General features: G+C 36.6%; 1 protein-coding gene across 3 annotated transcripts in view; it reads left to right on the top strand.

The window, feature by feature from the left end:
- The window catches only part of INVS (inversin), an 84,580-nt gene that overhangs the window by 5,922 nt on the left and 61,550 nt on the right, over positions 1–17,108 (top strand). For all 3 annotated transcript variants that reach the window (XM_077183383.1, XM_054629548.2, XM_077183372.1), the window contains one exon: positions 3,611–3,777. In XM_077183383.1, coding sequence (XP_077039498.1) covers positions 3,611–3,777 — 167 coding nt within the window. The remainder of the gene's footprint in view (positions 1–3,610; positions 3,778–17,108) is intronic.

Below are 17,108 nucleotides of genomic sequence, written 5' to 3'. Positions count from 1 at the left end.
CTTGTCTTTAATTAACAATTCTTCAGTGTTAAAAACCCATCTGTATGATTTTGATCCTAGAGAAAAAGCAAGCAAAAGTTAATTTTGTATTTGGAGGATCATTTTCCATTTTATGCTTTGGGAAGAGAGAATTGTTTTAATTGTTTAAAAGAACAAAATAATGATAGTCATTATGCTGAAGTGTCTGTTCAGTCCAGCTCCTCATTCTAAAACCCTTATCATGCATTGCTTGCATCCATATGCTTCTAAATCTCTGATGTGATGTTTCATTGTGAATTTTAACTGAACTATGGGCTACAAATATGCGGTTGTGTGCTATTGTTTTATCCTACTCTCTACTTCTGTCTTGCCTGTTCTACATTGTGGGAGGTAGGATAAATCTGAGGTACTGCAGCAGGCAAGATTCTTGAAAATGACAAGAAATGGTCTGTCTTTTAATAATTAGGGAGAATTCACACCCTCCTGCTGCCCCTTCTCCTTTTCTGGTTTGAAAAATGCATAGAAATGTTAAGAGTCTGATATGGCTGTTTGCATAGAGCGTGAGGAAGTGATGAAGTACAGCTATGAGAGTTAAATTTTGGACTTGGGCCCTGGATTCTGTTGTGATTATGACCTCTGTTGTCAATAAGCTTATGGAATGCATATTCTGGTGGGCTGAGGACTTTTATTCTAAAAGGGAATGGATCTAAAATTTCTTTATTAGGCAGGTATGTGAAGAGAAATTATTTTTGCCAAAGCACATTTTAGGTACACTATGTACCTAAATATAAATGTTTTGAAGGCTACCTGTGCTTTCCTGATTGCAGAAATGGTAATTTGCTGCAGCTGTGAAGTTCACAAGGTGTTGTGGCTAGTGACTTTCATCAGCTTAATCTCCCCTTAGCACCTGATGGTGATATAGTAGCTCCTAGACCTTGTCCTGTCTCAACCTGAGCACAAAGACACCCTTTTAGGGAAATGCTCATAGGATTTTAACCATTCTAAGGGCCTTACAGAGCCCTGGTAAATAACAGTAGAAAACCTGCTGCTAGCTGAAGATTATTTTTTTACCTTCAAAAATAGTGCAGAAGCTTCAGGCAAATTACTGACATCAAGTTTTGAGGCTCTTGCTCATTTTTCCCTCAGACTGTATGCAGTCATGGAAACTCCTTGTCATCAGCTACATCACTTTTTGAGAACTGAAAATGAACATAGATATCTGTTGTTCTATTTAGTTATGGTGCATTTGAGCTTTAGGCCATTTTTGCTCGTTGTTAGTCTCTAAATCTTTTATATATGTATGTATATGTATATCCACTAACTTTCTGTAACAGAAAAGGAACTGGAATTTGAGAGAAAGGTGCTGGTTTTGAACACTGCTGATGTAAGAACCAACATTATCTGAGGATATGCCCATGTGCTTGTGTCTTATTGGAAGAAATGAATATTTATGTATTTCTCTTAATATATTTGTTCAAGTCCCATCAGCTTCAAGCGATTTAAGACACTGTTGAGGTTATGTTAACACTTAGCAGTGAAATGTGGTTTAGTGATGTCAAAGTGACCATGTTGAACTGATACTGGAAGAGCACCTGAATGTACATAGTTAGTTAGAGAATCTGGCTTGTTGGTTGGGAACAGTGACATGTTAAATCATGCTTGGGACCACAGTGTATGCAGAGGAGCAGGCTAAACAGCAGTGTGAAGGTGAGTATTATAATGCAAAAAGGTGTTCAGAAACCAGCCTGTTCCTGAGAAAGCTAGAAATAGCTATATGTGGTATTTTCTGGGTTCCCTGTGGCAGGAAGGAAAGAAGAATCTGACTCCATGTTCTTAGAAGGCTAATTTATTATTTTATGATATTATATTATATTAAAGAATGCTATACTAAAGAATAGAGAAAGGATGCAGACAGAAGGCTAAAAGATAATAATGAAAACCTCGTGACTCCTTCCACTCCCAACACAGCCTGACCGTGATTGGTCATTAAGTTAAAACAATTGACATTAAACCAATGGAACAACCACCTGTTGGATAAACAATCTCCAAACCACATTCCAAAGCAGCAAAACACAGGAGGAGTAAATGAGATAATATTGTTTTCCTTTTTCTCTGAGGCTTCTTAGCTTCCCAGGAGAAAAATCCTGGGCAAGGGGATTTTGCAGAAAATATGGTGGTGACACCAGTAAAAGACTTCTTGTGGGATTTTTTGGGAGTTGTTTGTTTGTTTTGGTTTCTAGTAAACTGCTAGTGGCATCAAGATTAGTTGTAAAACCAGTGGGTTGTCAAGGTGAAGTGGCAGTCAGAGAAGATGAGGCCACAGGTGAAGAATAAAAAGAATTTTTCTATATCTGCATCACAGAGAAGTTTGGAAATGTTCTTAAACTTTTTTTGCAGAGCAGAAAGACTTTTCTTAATGCAAATCACACTTTCCAGGCAAAAAAAAGTGTTACATAGTGAATCATGTGATTGACATGATAATCACTCTATAGTTTTAAAGGAACTAAAAAATGTACTGAGTGAGTAAATGATTTCTCTAACTGGCAATATCCTACTTGACAGTGTTTTTTGTAAGTGGCTTGATTGGTAGGGAATGAATTTTAATTCTTTATATTGCCCTTGATTCATATTTAATCTCCTTGATTCTTCTTCTGGGTGAATCAATAGAAATTATAATTAAGAGTAAAATTACTGTGTATGTAGATAGGTATAATATGCTGGGGGAGAGCAAAGACTGTGTAAAGAAGCAGCATGCCTCTGCTGGAGCGCTTTTGAGGCATCAACAGTCATGCAGACAAAGGAATCATTAAAAAGCAAAACTAACTTGCCTGTAAAATTCAATGTTCCTTGGGTAACTGTAGACAATGGTTCTCCATTGGAAATCTGGAGAGTCTGGATGTGTGGGGTAGTTGATAGCCATGAAGTTAAAGGTGCTTGCCTTTATAAAGGTGACATCATGGAAATACGAAACTTTATAGTGCAATTGCTTTGTTTGGAGGGTTTTTTGGACTGTGAATAGGAATAGTGTTTTGACTCTTTTTTTAACAGGATCTGAGATTACTGCCTTTATTAACCTTATCAATTCAATAAACCTTGAGAAGTATTTTAGTAGTTTCCATATTGTAAGGCACCCTGAAGTAAATGATGTTGTTGCTGTAATATTGATGTTTATGCTTTTAAAATAAACATTACTGTGAGTAGGCTTCAAAGTTTGTTTTAGCTACAGTGTTTACAGGTTTCAGGAGGTCTATTTGACTTCTATGCTGTTGATATTTTTTAAACTAGTCTGTGCAGCTGGGATTGATGTAACTATTTGAAAGTTATTTATCATTATGCCACTGCAGAATCTTACTGGTGGTAGGTGTATTCATGAAACTAATGTTTTCTGAATGTACTTTTTTTCTGCAAATATATTTTGAAATCTTCTGTAACTGTCAGTAAAAGTAGCACAAAATGTAATGACTTCGAGTTTATCACATACTCAATTTTTTGTTCAGCCCAGTCACATTCTAATGAGATACCTGCTGTTCATATTATAATAAGATGACTTTTTAATTAAAAAGTACTGCTTTTAGCTAGATACTGATACACTTTACTGGTTTAAATGGGTGCTTTGTTTTGGTTTTTTCAGGAAACTCTGAGCTGAAAGATAAAGAGGACCAGTTTGGAAGAACTCCCCTTATGTACTGTGTGCTGGCTGACAGGCTGGACTGTGCAGAGGCGCTGCTGAAGGCTGGAGCTGATGTTAACAGAGCGGATCGCAGCCGAAGGACTGCTCTCCATCTTGCTGCACAAAAGGTAATTTCTGTCAAGTGCTTGTGAAGTCAGGGCTCTCACCACAGCTGGGAGGTGGGCTGACCCTGGCTGGACACCAGGCACCTACCAAAGCTGCTCTGTCACTCCTCTCCTCAGCTGGACAGCAAAGAGAAAATAGAACAGAAGGCTCATGGGCTGAGATAAGGTCAGGGAGAGATCCCTCACCAGCTCCTGTCATGGGCAAAACAGACTCAACTTGGGGAAATTGGTTTAATTTATTACCAGTCAAATCAGAGTAGCATAATGAGAAATAAACCCAAACTTTGAAATCATCTTTCCCACACCCTTCTTCCTGGGCATAACTTAGCTTCTACCTTAGCCAGCAGCCAGTGGTGCAGGAGGATGCTGTCAGTTCATTACTATCTGTTCTTCCCTCTACAATCTGTCCAGTTACATTGTCCCCCTGAAGAAGTGCTAAAGGAAGTATTCAACAATAAAATAAAAGGCAATTGAAAGTATAACTTGAGACCTGCAAGAAATTTTGTGTGGTTAGGCCTGGAGGAAGTATCTACAGTCTCTCCACAGGAGACTAAGCAGGATGCTGATGGGGGGGGGAAAGGGAGTGGCTTTGGCTGCTAACCAAGACATTTGAGTTCATAAACTCTGAAAAGGACTCCACAGAGAAGATTGGAAATTCACACTGAAACAAAGAGCCTTTTATTTACTATTTAATTTTTTATACTATGTTTAAAACCATAACTGCTCAAAAATTAGCATTTTTTTGTCTGTGTTACTGTCTTTTGCTACCAGTTAGAGTGCCTGCCATGATTTCCATAGCAAACCATTTCCATATATATCTTGTCACCTGTTTGTAACCGGTCACATTTTTCAGATGTTGTAATACAATCTGCATTTTTTTATAATTTTATTTTAATTAGGTTTATGTAAAGGCAGCTATAGGATAGTCATGGTATCCAGTAAGGAGCAGTTAAATAGAAAACCATCTCTGGAAGACTATAATAAGGTGATATTCTCCAGGTACATTTGCTTAGAAGTCCATAGGGACTGTGTGGTCTGTGTTACTGCATCCCTTACAGGGAAATAGTGTTGTAGGTTGTAGTTTACTTGAAATAGGCTAATTCATCTGCTTGGTTATGTACCCTTACACTCTGATGAAAACAATTCAGTCATCATAACCTTGTTTCCAGGATTAATTTTGTATTTCTAAGGGACCAACCAGCTTACTTGAATGTTGTTGTTCCAAAGATAGGTATTTCATAAAAGCAGCAATGTCAGAGACTTAAAAAATGGCTGTAACATACTTTACTTGCCTGGTATTCATAGAGGCATTCAGATTTTATGATGTGATAGACACATGAACATTTTAATCATATTAAAAACTTCATTTTACAAATTACGTTTTCCTCAGATTTTTAAAATAAATTTTAGCATATAAAAACAATATAAATTCTTGTCTAAATCTTTGTCTGAATGTTCACATTGTGGATATTTGTATTGTAGCAATTCAAGGCAAGAGAGATTTTGCCTTGGCTAATATCCTCTAACTGCATGTGCCCTCCATTTCCTTATGCCTTGTTTCAATCCTGAAAGTGCAGATTTTACTTGGGATACTTGGACCATCTTAGATGGATTTTCAGTTGACAGTGCAAATGAAAAGGAAGGTAAAACAGCATGAGATAAAGATTTTAGCAGTAGATTTTATGTAGTCACACACTTACTGTGTAAGGTGTTAGATAGATGTGATGCACTCCATAGCAAAAAGGGTCAGGAAACAGCCCTTGCTACTGCTTTTTATTTGCCTCACTTAGCTGTCCTCTAAAATTCCCTTCTGTGTCTTCTGAGCAGTTACTTGCTATTGATGTCACCTTATGAAATTAGCATTTCATGTGTGTGAAATTTTTCTGTAGTCTTTCCATATTAACATTTTTAGATCTACATTTCTGTCATGAGTGTCTTCTGAAAAATACGTAAAATTAAAATTCAAAACAACCTAATGTTTCATGCAGTTTTGGCTGTTTAAATAATGTTTTGCATTCTTGCTGATACTTTTGGTTTATATTCCAATTTTTTTTCTCCAAAAGTAAAATTTCTTAGTACAGCTGACTTTCAGATAGAAAAAAAACATGCTGTGAGATCACCCATTACCAAAGTTGTTTTGTCCTTGTTGGTTAATCATGAATATATATATATTTACCAGGGCCACTGTATGGTTTTTGTTGTGTTCAAGCTTGTGAATCAGTAGCTGTCCTGTGCTTCATCAAAACCAGATTGACATGACTTTATAAATCCCCATTAATGGGTAGTCACAGGTACAAGCTATTTAGAAGGGCAGCACTTGGAAATTCAGATTCCTAAATTGTACTTGTGTTGCATCCTAATTTTCCTTTTCTTTGGAGAGAGAAGCTAAGTTACAGACCTTTACATGCAACCAGTGAAGAGGTAGGAAAAAAAAAGACACTTCTTTCTACACTGCTGCTAACTAAAGTAGATGGAGGTAAAATTAAGTGAGGTTTCCTGAGTCAGAACCTTCCTCTCTAAGTACCAGGATTACTTTTGTTCTTCTTTGCTGTCTCTTTGAAGAGCTTTTGAGACACCTTGCTCATCAGATCACAGGAGACAGACATTCTGAGGGCTAGAGTTGTTGCCAGAATATTTGAGACTCCTTAGGTCATCATTCTACAGGCTGCCTTTATGTGTCCCTTTGAACTTGTGTCTCTGAAACAGTCTTGCAGCTGATTTCACAAAAAGTGGTCTCTGCTGCCTTTCTTTGGGAACCTCAGAACTTTGTCTCAGATGCAAAGAGTTTGTGAGAAAATGCTCTTCTAATGCCAAATAGAAGCAATGATTTAGCTGTCATAGACTGAAGAGAGCTGAATGTCTTAATTTGTGTGTTTGGATTCAAGATGGTGTCTCTCCTATTAGTAATCCTGGTTATCATAAAAACAATTGGTTTTATTCTCTGCAGGATGATGTGAAACTGTTCCCATTTTTCTGTCTGGAGATTTCACTGTAAGAGAACTGCCAGTTCATGTCTTTCAGTCTTAGTAAAATTGCTTGTGGGTTTTTTAATCCCTATAATAGAACAAGTATGCAGAAATGTGGCATTGACCTGAATTCAGTCATAAATCATCAGAATTAAGTAAAATAGATTAGGACTTCACTTGCTTTTCTTCTCTAGGCTGGATTTCTGGTTGGTAGGACTTAAATGAACAACTGTAACACTTGCCATTAACACTTGCAAAATTAGCTTCTCGCTCAACCTGTGTTAGTTGCAAACCTGGCTGTACTCGGTGAGTGTGTGTATGCATAGACATATGTGCATATCAGCTCTACATTATATTTTATCCTTAACATCCACCTCTCTGCAAGTTTTATGCTTCCAGCTATTGTCTGCAGAACAGCAGACAGCCTGTGCTTCCATCATGGTTGTCATTACTGTTACATAAGGACTTCATTCTGTAAAAACATTTCTTCCAGTCCTTTAAAATGCCAACAATCACATCCAGTGTTCAAAATGCAGATTGTTATTTGTTGTTAGTACAGAGTTCTTCTGAAATTATAGGTAAAAATTTCAGCACTATCCATATGGTCATAGAAAACATTATGTGATGGACAGTTTAACAATAGTCCCTTAATCCTTTTTCTGTTCCTAATGGCGCCTCTAAGTCCTTCTGAAGTAGTTACTTTGTTACTTGCAGCTGTGTAGTTGATCTCCTCCCAATATTCTGGTGCGCTCCAAGTGCCTTTGCTTTGTTTCACAAATGTCCTAGAAGACATCTTTCAGAGCTATGATTTGTCAAAATAGCTCTATTTTGATTTGGGTGTCAATAATCAGTACCAAAATTTTTGCACTTAATATAAAAGCAGTTCACAGTCTCTACAATACTATTTCTGATAGTATACCTAGGCAGACTGGCCAGTGCTTTTACATGTTCTTTCTGTTCCAAGGGTTTCAACACAGGTAAGAAGTGTTCTGATGATTTTGGTACCTCTGTCTAGTGCTGTTTTAATAACCAGGCCGTATTTACCAGTCAATGAGGAAACTCATGTCTCAGAACTCAGAGTTGCTGTGTCATCCGGGTCTTGCCATGCTTCATTCAAATGGTTTTTGTCACCAGACCATGTCTACAAAGCAATAGTTAGGTGAAAAGCTGTCAGGTTCTCATCTCAACATCTGTTCTCATCTCAACAAAAGATTCTTATAATCTCTGTCTCAGATTTCACTAGTGACATTCTGGACTATTTGCAAGAAGTAAAGCTTTGGATATTCACTTACTACCTTTGTCACCTTTCTAAGACAAAGCATTCTGACACCTTTCTTTCCAGAAAGTTCCTGAAATTAATAAGGTAAGGTCAGATATTTTGGCTCTACTATTAGAAACATGAATGCTTTTTGAAAAACACCTGTGGTTATATATTGCAATGATAACCTTTGGTCAGTGGGTGTTTCATGCTAATAATTATGTTCTTAATGATTAGTCCTCTGTTTAGTGATGGGCATCCTTTGTATTACAGTTTTTAAGTTTTATACATCTTTGGTCTGAGAAAGATTTTTAGCTTGAATGAAGAGATAGTTTAACTTTCTGTGTGCTTAAATGTAACAAGTATATCTTCTTTCAATGGAAAATAATATAGTACAATGCAATGTGAGATGATGGGCTGAGAATAATATCATGTAACTAAAAATTTACATTGCAGACATCTACATATGAGCTGGTTATGTAGATAGCTTAAAAGTAATGCACTGGATGGTGCAGTCATTCACCCTAAAGTGAGATGAGTACTCTAGGGCACACTGACTAGCTGATTCTTTCTTTTAGGCATCTGTCTGATGGAGGTTTTTGTATTGTCAATATTGTAATTGTAAAAATAATCTCATCCAAGGCGTACATTTTTTTAGCAACTCGTTTTCCAATTGTCTTTGATGTGATCTTTCATGGTATCTGTCTTTCTTTTATCAGCCTTATGATGGAGGTGATTCAGTCTTTGTAGGCAGAAGGCCGTGTAAATTAAGTTATTTGGTGTTTTTCCTTTTGGATTTTACTCTGTTCCACTCCTTTGGTCTCTCTTCTCAAATGGACAGATCTCACAAGCAATTTTGAAAGGGTGCACACCCCTTAAAAAATAAGAAAAAGGAGCAGATCAAGTCATTAACTTCATAAAATTTAAATTAAAAGCAGTCAAACAAAAAAGCCCTTAAAAATACAAACCCACCAGAGAATGATACAAATTATTGCAGGAGTGCACCTGCAAAGATTGCCATGGGAGTTTCAGAGGGTGGTTGTAACTTCCTGAACACGGATGTAATTTACTGGGAACTGAAACTGTGACTGATTGCAACAGAAGTAGAATCATTAGCATAATTCGTCAGTGATTTTGCACTGAGGAATTGTAGTACTACATCGGTATGGATTATTTAAGCTTGTAGAATTTAGATTATTGTGAAATAAACATGCTGTGGGGATTTGAGTACTGGGATTACAGTTTAACAACAGGCATTCATTTCCAGTTGCAGGCATTTTGCATTTGTAGCAATTTGCTTCTAGTGTTAAATTGCAACTTTTTGAAACACCCACGTGTGATACCTATGAATGGAAATGTTTCTGCATACCCAAAATGCATGTGTATGTTTTGTCATTTATCTTTCATTAAGTAATTCCAGTTTAATTTAAAGTGTGTGGGGGGGAAAGCAGGCCTGACTCTTTCAAAATTTCTCACAGGGGATGCTCACTTATTAGCAATCTGCTTCTTTTGGGGAGTAATCTACCTGAATCTTTCTGAGTACTTTGGGCACAGCCTTTTGTGTTCCTAGGGATAGAAGAAAAAATGCAATTTTTTTGGTGGGTTTCTAATAACATGCACTTCAAATAATCTATCAGGATGCTTAAATGTCAGGAGGATATTAATTTTGGCTTCAGGAAGATTAATACAACCCCAGAGGGAAAATGTGACTTTAGTAGCGTTAAATATTGTATAGCTTTTATTATTTATTTGCTAACATGGTTGTTGAGAAATAACAGTACATTCAGGATGCAGTTAGGAGTTCTGTGTAAAGTAGGAGGATATATTTTAATGGTCTTTGATTTTTTTTTTTTAAACTAGAAAAAATGTACTGCTGAGTATACATTGTTCCTGTATACTCAGCAGTAACAGTAAAAGTAAAGTAAAAAAAGACAGCCTGTGGCAAGCATTAGACATGGTAGAAAATTTGAAACACAAGGTAGTTTTAGTTCACTTATTTTATGAAAGTTTATTCCCAAGTCTTATCTAATGAGTACAGTCAGGTTAGTCCAAGAGCTGCAAAAAGAAATTTTTTTTTCCATTTCTTAAGCAAATAAAAGGTGTTTGTATTAAAAATTTTTGAATTAACTTGCCTGGGAGCCAGTTTATACATTTTTCTCTCATTACCTTTTCCAAGATGTATTTCCTGAAGCTGTAGTCTTTCAGATCTTTCATAAGGCTTTATTTGATCTGCATAAAAGAGCACATGTGCTTCTAACTTTCTTTCCCAATTATGTAATGAAAATAAATTATCATGTCAGAGACAGTGGTGGCCAGTTCATGTTCTTGTTTTCCTCAGGCCAATAACCTTTTATGATGTTCCCCCTTAACTGAGAGCTCATAATGAGTAATATTAATTCTATGCATGTAGGTTCTTGACATGTAAATGAGCTTTACTTTCATTCTGTGGTATTTTCATGTGAACATACAATTTGATTAAATGTGAACACACCAGGATGTGAAACAGGACTGTTTGCCTACCTGCCAGAAGAGGTGATTTGTTTTTTAGCATGTGGGACTGTAGTTTCCTTTGTGATTAATTAAGCCACAGACAATAACCATGATACAAATGTTTTCTTTAGTTTCCTGAACAATGACTTCTCTCTAGTGAATGTGGCCTGAAGTTGCTCAAGGGTGGAAGGCAGAGTAGTTCCTTGTGTGTGATTGGTGTGTGTGTTATACTATAGATAAGCTGTCCTAGCTACCAAGGGGTTGGTACCATCCACAGCCTTCCCCTGAGCCCTTTTCACAGCTGTAGAACTGCTCACTGTCCAGTGAGTTGACAGAAAATGTACTCTACAAAAAAACAATTAATTTTCTGCCCATTTAACACAAGGCCCCATGTCCCCAAATTATTTTTGCTATTGGTTGATACTACATTGATCTGTGCTGCAAGCCCTATTGAAATGGTTAAAAATAGCTACAGGAAAAATTTAAGAAGAGAAAATTCACATTGTTACAGAGATCTGATTCACAGTACACTCCCCAAGAAAGTTGTGCTGTCACTGCTGAGAATGAGCAATAAAACAGAGACTTTGCAAGACTGGAATTTCCTAAATCACAGTGACATAATGAAAAATATTCTCAAACCATAGGTAAGAATTTTAGCATCCTATTTGAGTTCAGGAAGGATGGGAGCCCTTTTAAAATTGGTGTTTTTCTGTGTGTGATAAATTGCTGCTGTGACTCTCTTTCAGGATCTTGTATGTCTCTCCTAATTCTTTTGACTGTTCTTTAGATTTCATTAATACTTCCATTTGCCTCTGCTGTGTCTTGATTCAGATTAAAGTTTGGGCAGTACTTTGCAAGACTGATATGCTATTCTCATATATTCAAGGCAGTGCATTTTCAGCTTGCACACTTTGTCATGTCTTGTAACAAGGCAAGAACGTGCACATTGTTTCCTCGTTAAGTGTTAAACTGCTATAATCATATGGTATCCAACAATTGTCTGTCTCTACTGTCAAAGTGTGGGTTAGAATCCACATTTTAATTCTTTTCTCTGCAGAAGATAAAACTCTGGAAATACTGTTCTACATGTTAGTTTTCAGTTGCACAGCAGATACTAAGACATCTGAATCTGATTTCTCACTGGTTTTATGTTAGCATGAAACCATATTTTAAGACAAGGTTATGCAAAAATTTTCACGTGCCAAAGTATTCTTTTGACTTGAAGTTCAAGATCAGAATTTCAGACTAACTGTAAGATCAAACTTGGTTTGTATACAAATTTCACTGATAAATATGGTATGAATGTCTACAGTCAATGGCACTTGTAGAGTTGATTTTTAAATTATTTTAGTAGCAGTTGGTTACTAAACTAACTTACTCTGGTAAAACATGTTTGAAAGTATTGCTTGCAATTTGTTGCTACCTCCCTGACTATAGCTACTTTCCAGCAGACATTTTACACATCAAAGGAGTTACTGCATGGCTAACCAGAAAACATAGCGTCTGTTACTGTCTGTGTTTAGGATTGGCTGGTGAAAGAAAACAAATAAAGCTGTCTGAGATGCTAAAATGAATTATTCTATAAATATGACAGAGTTGCTCTATAGCCTGCTGTAGTCAAAATGGTTCTACTTCCAGTTGGAATACCAAAATGGTATTTTCCCTCATTTAGAGTAGTAGAAGTAAAAGCTGAAGGAGGATGGAGGATGTTTAAGGAGAGGGTTTGCAATAGGAGCATGTGTGGAGTATTTACCCCAACAGTCTACCCAGTAGTAGAGTATATTTGCATGGAAAGGGATGGACTGAGTGGGGTGTGTTCCCTTTGACATGCATTTGAAGGGTTGGTCTCCAGTTGCCTGGGACAGTTTTTGACTGGCAGCCATCATTGTAGTATCCAGTTTTTATTTTTGTAGTATTCAAGGATTTTATTTTAATTGTGAGGTTGTAAACATAATCTAAACACAGAAGAAAGAATAAATGCATCTAAGGTATTTGGGAAGATGTGTGGATTAGTTCTTGCTTTGTGTAAGGGACGTTCAGTATGATTCTCAAGGAGGCACATCTGGAACACAGCTTGAAAAATACAATGGTGTACCATTTCTGATTTTGTCTTGTAATAGTGGAAAAGATTCTCACTTATCAATAATTGTGATCTTAAACCAAGTATAAATAAGGCTTGCAGCAGAAAAGTCCCAAGTGATAACAGGTACACAGCTCACTGGGCTAGTAAGTCTAAATTTCTCTTTTCTCTCCACTTCTTGCAGACAGACAGGGATACAGAAGATTGTTATTCCCCATTTCTCACTGTTTGAATCCGGAGAATAGCGTTGAGAATATCCTTCTGTAGTTTTATACAGAATATGCATCAATGTTCATTAGTTCATTAGTGTAAATGTCTTAAGACATTTACAGATTTTGCTAAGATTAGGTGTTAAGAACAGGAATTTTTCTTCACTATTTGCCACCACCTAGTCCTCTAGCACAACATTGTTGTGTTTTGGTTTTTTTTTTTTTTTAATAAAGCAAATTGGGAGAATGATATGTGCTCCATTTCTCTTTAATCAAGGTATGTGTTAAAAGGAATGAGAGTCTGCTAAATGAGAACAAACCATAGCAGTGACTACAACCTGGGATAAGTAGGAAGTTTGTAATATAAACAATAAAGGAGTTTTTGGTCCTGGAAAACCTGAGCAGCTTCTGAGATCACTGTGTGCTCACTGTCACCAGCATAGGCATAAGTGCCTGTACATGAATGGCAGTTTGGGAACAGTTTGCTCCATCTTCCCTGGGGTGGAGGCTTGGGTCAGGCCAGTTGCACCTCTGTAGGTCTCCTTTACACAGGGGCTTCTGTGGGGCTCAGCATTAGCATTAGGAATTCTGAATTGGTCTCCTTTTTGAAAGGACAAGCGGCTATTTGAAATGTGTAAAATGTAAATAAAACTATCTACTAAATGTTTCTCTGTGGATTTGAAAATTACAATATTTATCTCCTCTTTGCAGTGATTTATTATGTTTGGAGTACATTTTAGAGTGGAATAGTAATAATTAATATTTATTCATAGAAATGTCATCTACTGTTTCAAATTTTATTTGTAGGTTTGCTTGAGTTTTGTGAGAGCCAACTTACCAAAATGTCCTCAAGTTCAAATTTTCTTCAGGCTATAGTCATAAAAGATCTGTTTGCCAAACTACTTACTTAAATATCTATATTTTGTGTTGTACTGCCCATAAGTAAAGTGTTAAATCATCTGTGTCTGGTTGAAACTATTAATAAATACGTATTCACTCCCAGAAATATTTTGTAAGCCTAAAAAGTTAAAACAATAAAATACTACATATTTTGATTTTTTTTTACTGAATAGGTCTTTTCAGATTGTTTAGATTTCTTAAATTAATACTGTCTTGCACTTGCATAGTAGTTTCCTATATCTTTGCAACCTGTATTTTGAGCAAGAGCACATTCCTCAGTTAAAGGAGAACAGCAGATATTCATGTTTTATGTCTTTAACTAAAACCTTAAATTAAATTTGCATGTAAATTGATTTAATGATATTTTTCTCTTATTAAGTACTTCCAGAAGCATAGGAATCCCTTGCTGAAAAGCATACTCCTTTTAGCATAGTTGAATAACCAGTAAATTAATTTTGGCAGGGCAGTATCAATTGCTTTTTAACTGTTTAAATAACTTGTGTATTTTTCCTGCATTATTCTTTTGGCTGCCTGATTTTAATAATATTCCTGTGGTTGTTGTGTTTTATTTGGGGGTTTTTTAATGTTCTCTTCTATCATTTGCTGTAGCAAACAGCCTCATTTTAGGGACTGTGCCTCCAGTCTCACTGGTTTTGGATAGTACCACCCTGAGAATAATAAATGGTTTCAATTTGCCTCAGAGTGATGTGACTTGTGAGGTCCTGTGTCACTAGATAACTGCATGTTGTCCTAGAAAAAACAATTGAAGCAAATTTATAATGATAAATTCAAATTATGTAGTCCTGGTTTCTATCACTCTGCTACAAAGAAAAAAAAAGAGTAGATATTAAATGGAATAACGACTGTAACATCTCTCTGTCACCTAGCACGGTATTGGGATCCCTTTTCCAGTGGTGCAGATCCTTGCCTCAATGTTTCCCAGCTCAAGCTTGGTTTTCTGGGGTTAATTTTCCCGGAGTGTCTGCCTGGGTTTTCGAGGAGCCCTGTACAAAGGGAGTCAGTACAGCCTAGTGGAGAGCAGAGTCATGAGCATTTGCATCTCTGGAATGTTTTTATTGACAAACGGTAGTCTGCTATTGACATTCGTGTCCCTTGATGATACTTCTATCCTAGCTTATCTTTGCTGGTCAAATGCCTTAATTGTTCTGGCCTTTAATTCAGTCAAAGTTGGTGCAGGAGTCGAAGAGAAAAGAGAAGGAACAGGTCTAACAGAGCATCAAGCTTGAGCTGTGAAGCTGCTGGCAACGATCAACCTGTCATAATGTTATGATTTGTTCATTTTTATACCATTTATTAGCCTTTACTTGTTGTGCCATTTGGCCTCCAGGGCAGATAAAGTGCTGTCTAATTTGGTAGGTTTGCTTCTGTCAGAGTGGCCTCGACAGAGAAGGTGTTAGCTGTAGTGACAAATAATCAATAGCTGTCGTTGTCATGAGGAACGTGAGTAGTTGGGCCTTTCATCTGGAGGATTAGAGGTCTAATTGGATTGAGAATAGGGAGGGTGAGCTGTTGGGTAACCCTGTCAGCTATGTTAAGCTGTCAAATGTCAGCTTGCCTGAAAGGAAGAAGGAATGGTTAGCTTTCAGAAACAAGGAAAGAAGACATATGAAAGCTTTTTAAAAAGTAACAGATAGAAAAGTAGAATAGGCTAACATAGGCTTTAACCCTTTCTTGTTTAATTACATATCTTTCTAGTTAATGAGGATGCGTGGTGTGCACTCTCTCGCTCTCTCTGAGACAGGCAGAATTTGTGTGAAACAGATTTGGCAGTGTTATACCAGATCAGACTGGTTTTATGTCTCGAGAAAAAGCCAGTTAACTACTCAGATAGGGAATATAAATGCAAAAGATTATGACATGGGGGAAGAAAATATCCATCAAAGGAAGGAATCACTTAATAGAAGTTGTAAGGAAATAAAATATTTTATTTTAATATTTCCTTGTAAAGATATGTCAGTCTGATAATACTGACAATACAGTCTGATAATAGTATATTTTTTGAGATATAAGTAGTTGTTTCAAAGTAAGTAGACTAATTATTACAACCCAGTCCTGCACTGGACTTCAAAATCATCGGTTGAATTTTGTCTGCATTTTCTTATTGTTGTTTTTGATCTTTGCTTTCTGCCTGTTTCTTGGAGAAAGATTTCTATTGTTCTAAATAAGATAAATCTAATGAAAGACCCGTTATGCTGGTAGAACATGTAATTTTATGTCTCAGATGTGCTAATATTTACCTTACCAGAATAAATAATAGGACTACATTTTAATGAAGGATTTGCTTATAAAATTACTGAAATAGTTGTTTCTTTACTTGTCATCTTATTCTGCCACTTACTTGTAAGCAAGTCTTAACTGTAACCATGCCAGGATTCCCCTTCTCTAAGTAACACATTTGCCTTGAGATCTGCAGTACTTGGCCATAGTTATCTGTATAACAGATCTGGAAATAGCAAGGTTTTTAGATAGTGGAATAAAGCTCTTTATTTTGCATCAGTTAATTTAACAAAAGAAAATGATATATTTTTCTTCTTTTCTTTTTTTTTAATGGACTTCTAGGTATCTCAAAACTCTCAGATGTTTTTTCTTATGTGTTTGGTCATTTATTCTGAAGCAGTGGTTATACTATTGGTGTTTTAATTTGGATTGATTCCCCCGCTGCTCCCCTCTCTCCCCTGCAGCACTTATTGATGGTCATCTGGACTTGCAACATGGTTTTTACTGGTGGTCTGCTGTAAATACTGGCAAACCTATCCTTCATCTCAGGTTTATCTTCATAGATTAGTACAATAGTGTAAGTATTCCAGTGGCAAAAATCTTGAACGGATTGTCTGTTATCACATTTCAGTGGCATTATGTATCAGGAATCACGGGGGTTTTATCCCTTTGAGATTAACTGCCATGCTCAAACACCCATCTTTGTGTGAGAGCCTGAATTCATGTGTGTTGAATAATTTTTGGGTTTGCAATTACTTATCTGACAGGTACTGTACCTCTGTAATTTATTTTCTGATAATCCAGTTCTCATGACTTCTCTTTCTCTGCTTTGTTTCATTGCTTCCCCAACTTGGACTTTATGATCTTGATATTTATTTTTGAGTCTGACTAACCTGATTTAAGCACATTTAACCTTGTGCTGTGAGCTACAGGATGGACAGATGAAGAAGTGGCATCATAGCCTACTCTCACAGCTTGAAGTGTGCTGAAGGTTGCTGAGCTAGAGGAGAAGTATTGTGCTACTGTGGCCTGGTTGGCTTCAGTATCCATAATATCCATGAAGCTGACCCAGCATTTCTGCACTGTGTGGTTGTCTTCAGTGTAGATACACTGTGGTAAAATGAGCAAGCCCAGGCCTATTTATTTACTTTTTTTTTAAATTATATATTTACCTTATATTTACCTTATATTTA

Source organism: Agelaius phoeniceus, chromosome 1 (genome assembly GCF_051311805.1).
Source record: "Agelaius phoeniceus isolate bAgePho1 chromosome 1, bAgePho1.hap1, whole genome shotgun sequence".
In the NCBI taxonomy this organism is placed as follows: Eukaryota; Metazoa; Chordata; class Aves; order Passeriformes; family Icteridae; genus Agelaius; species Agelaius phoeniceus.
Note: the sequence above shows the minus strand (reverse complement) of the source record. Positions and strands in the feature narration are given on the sequence as shown.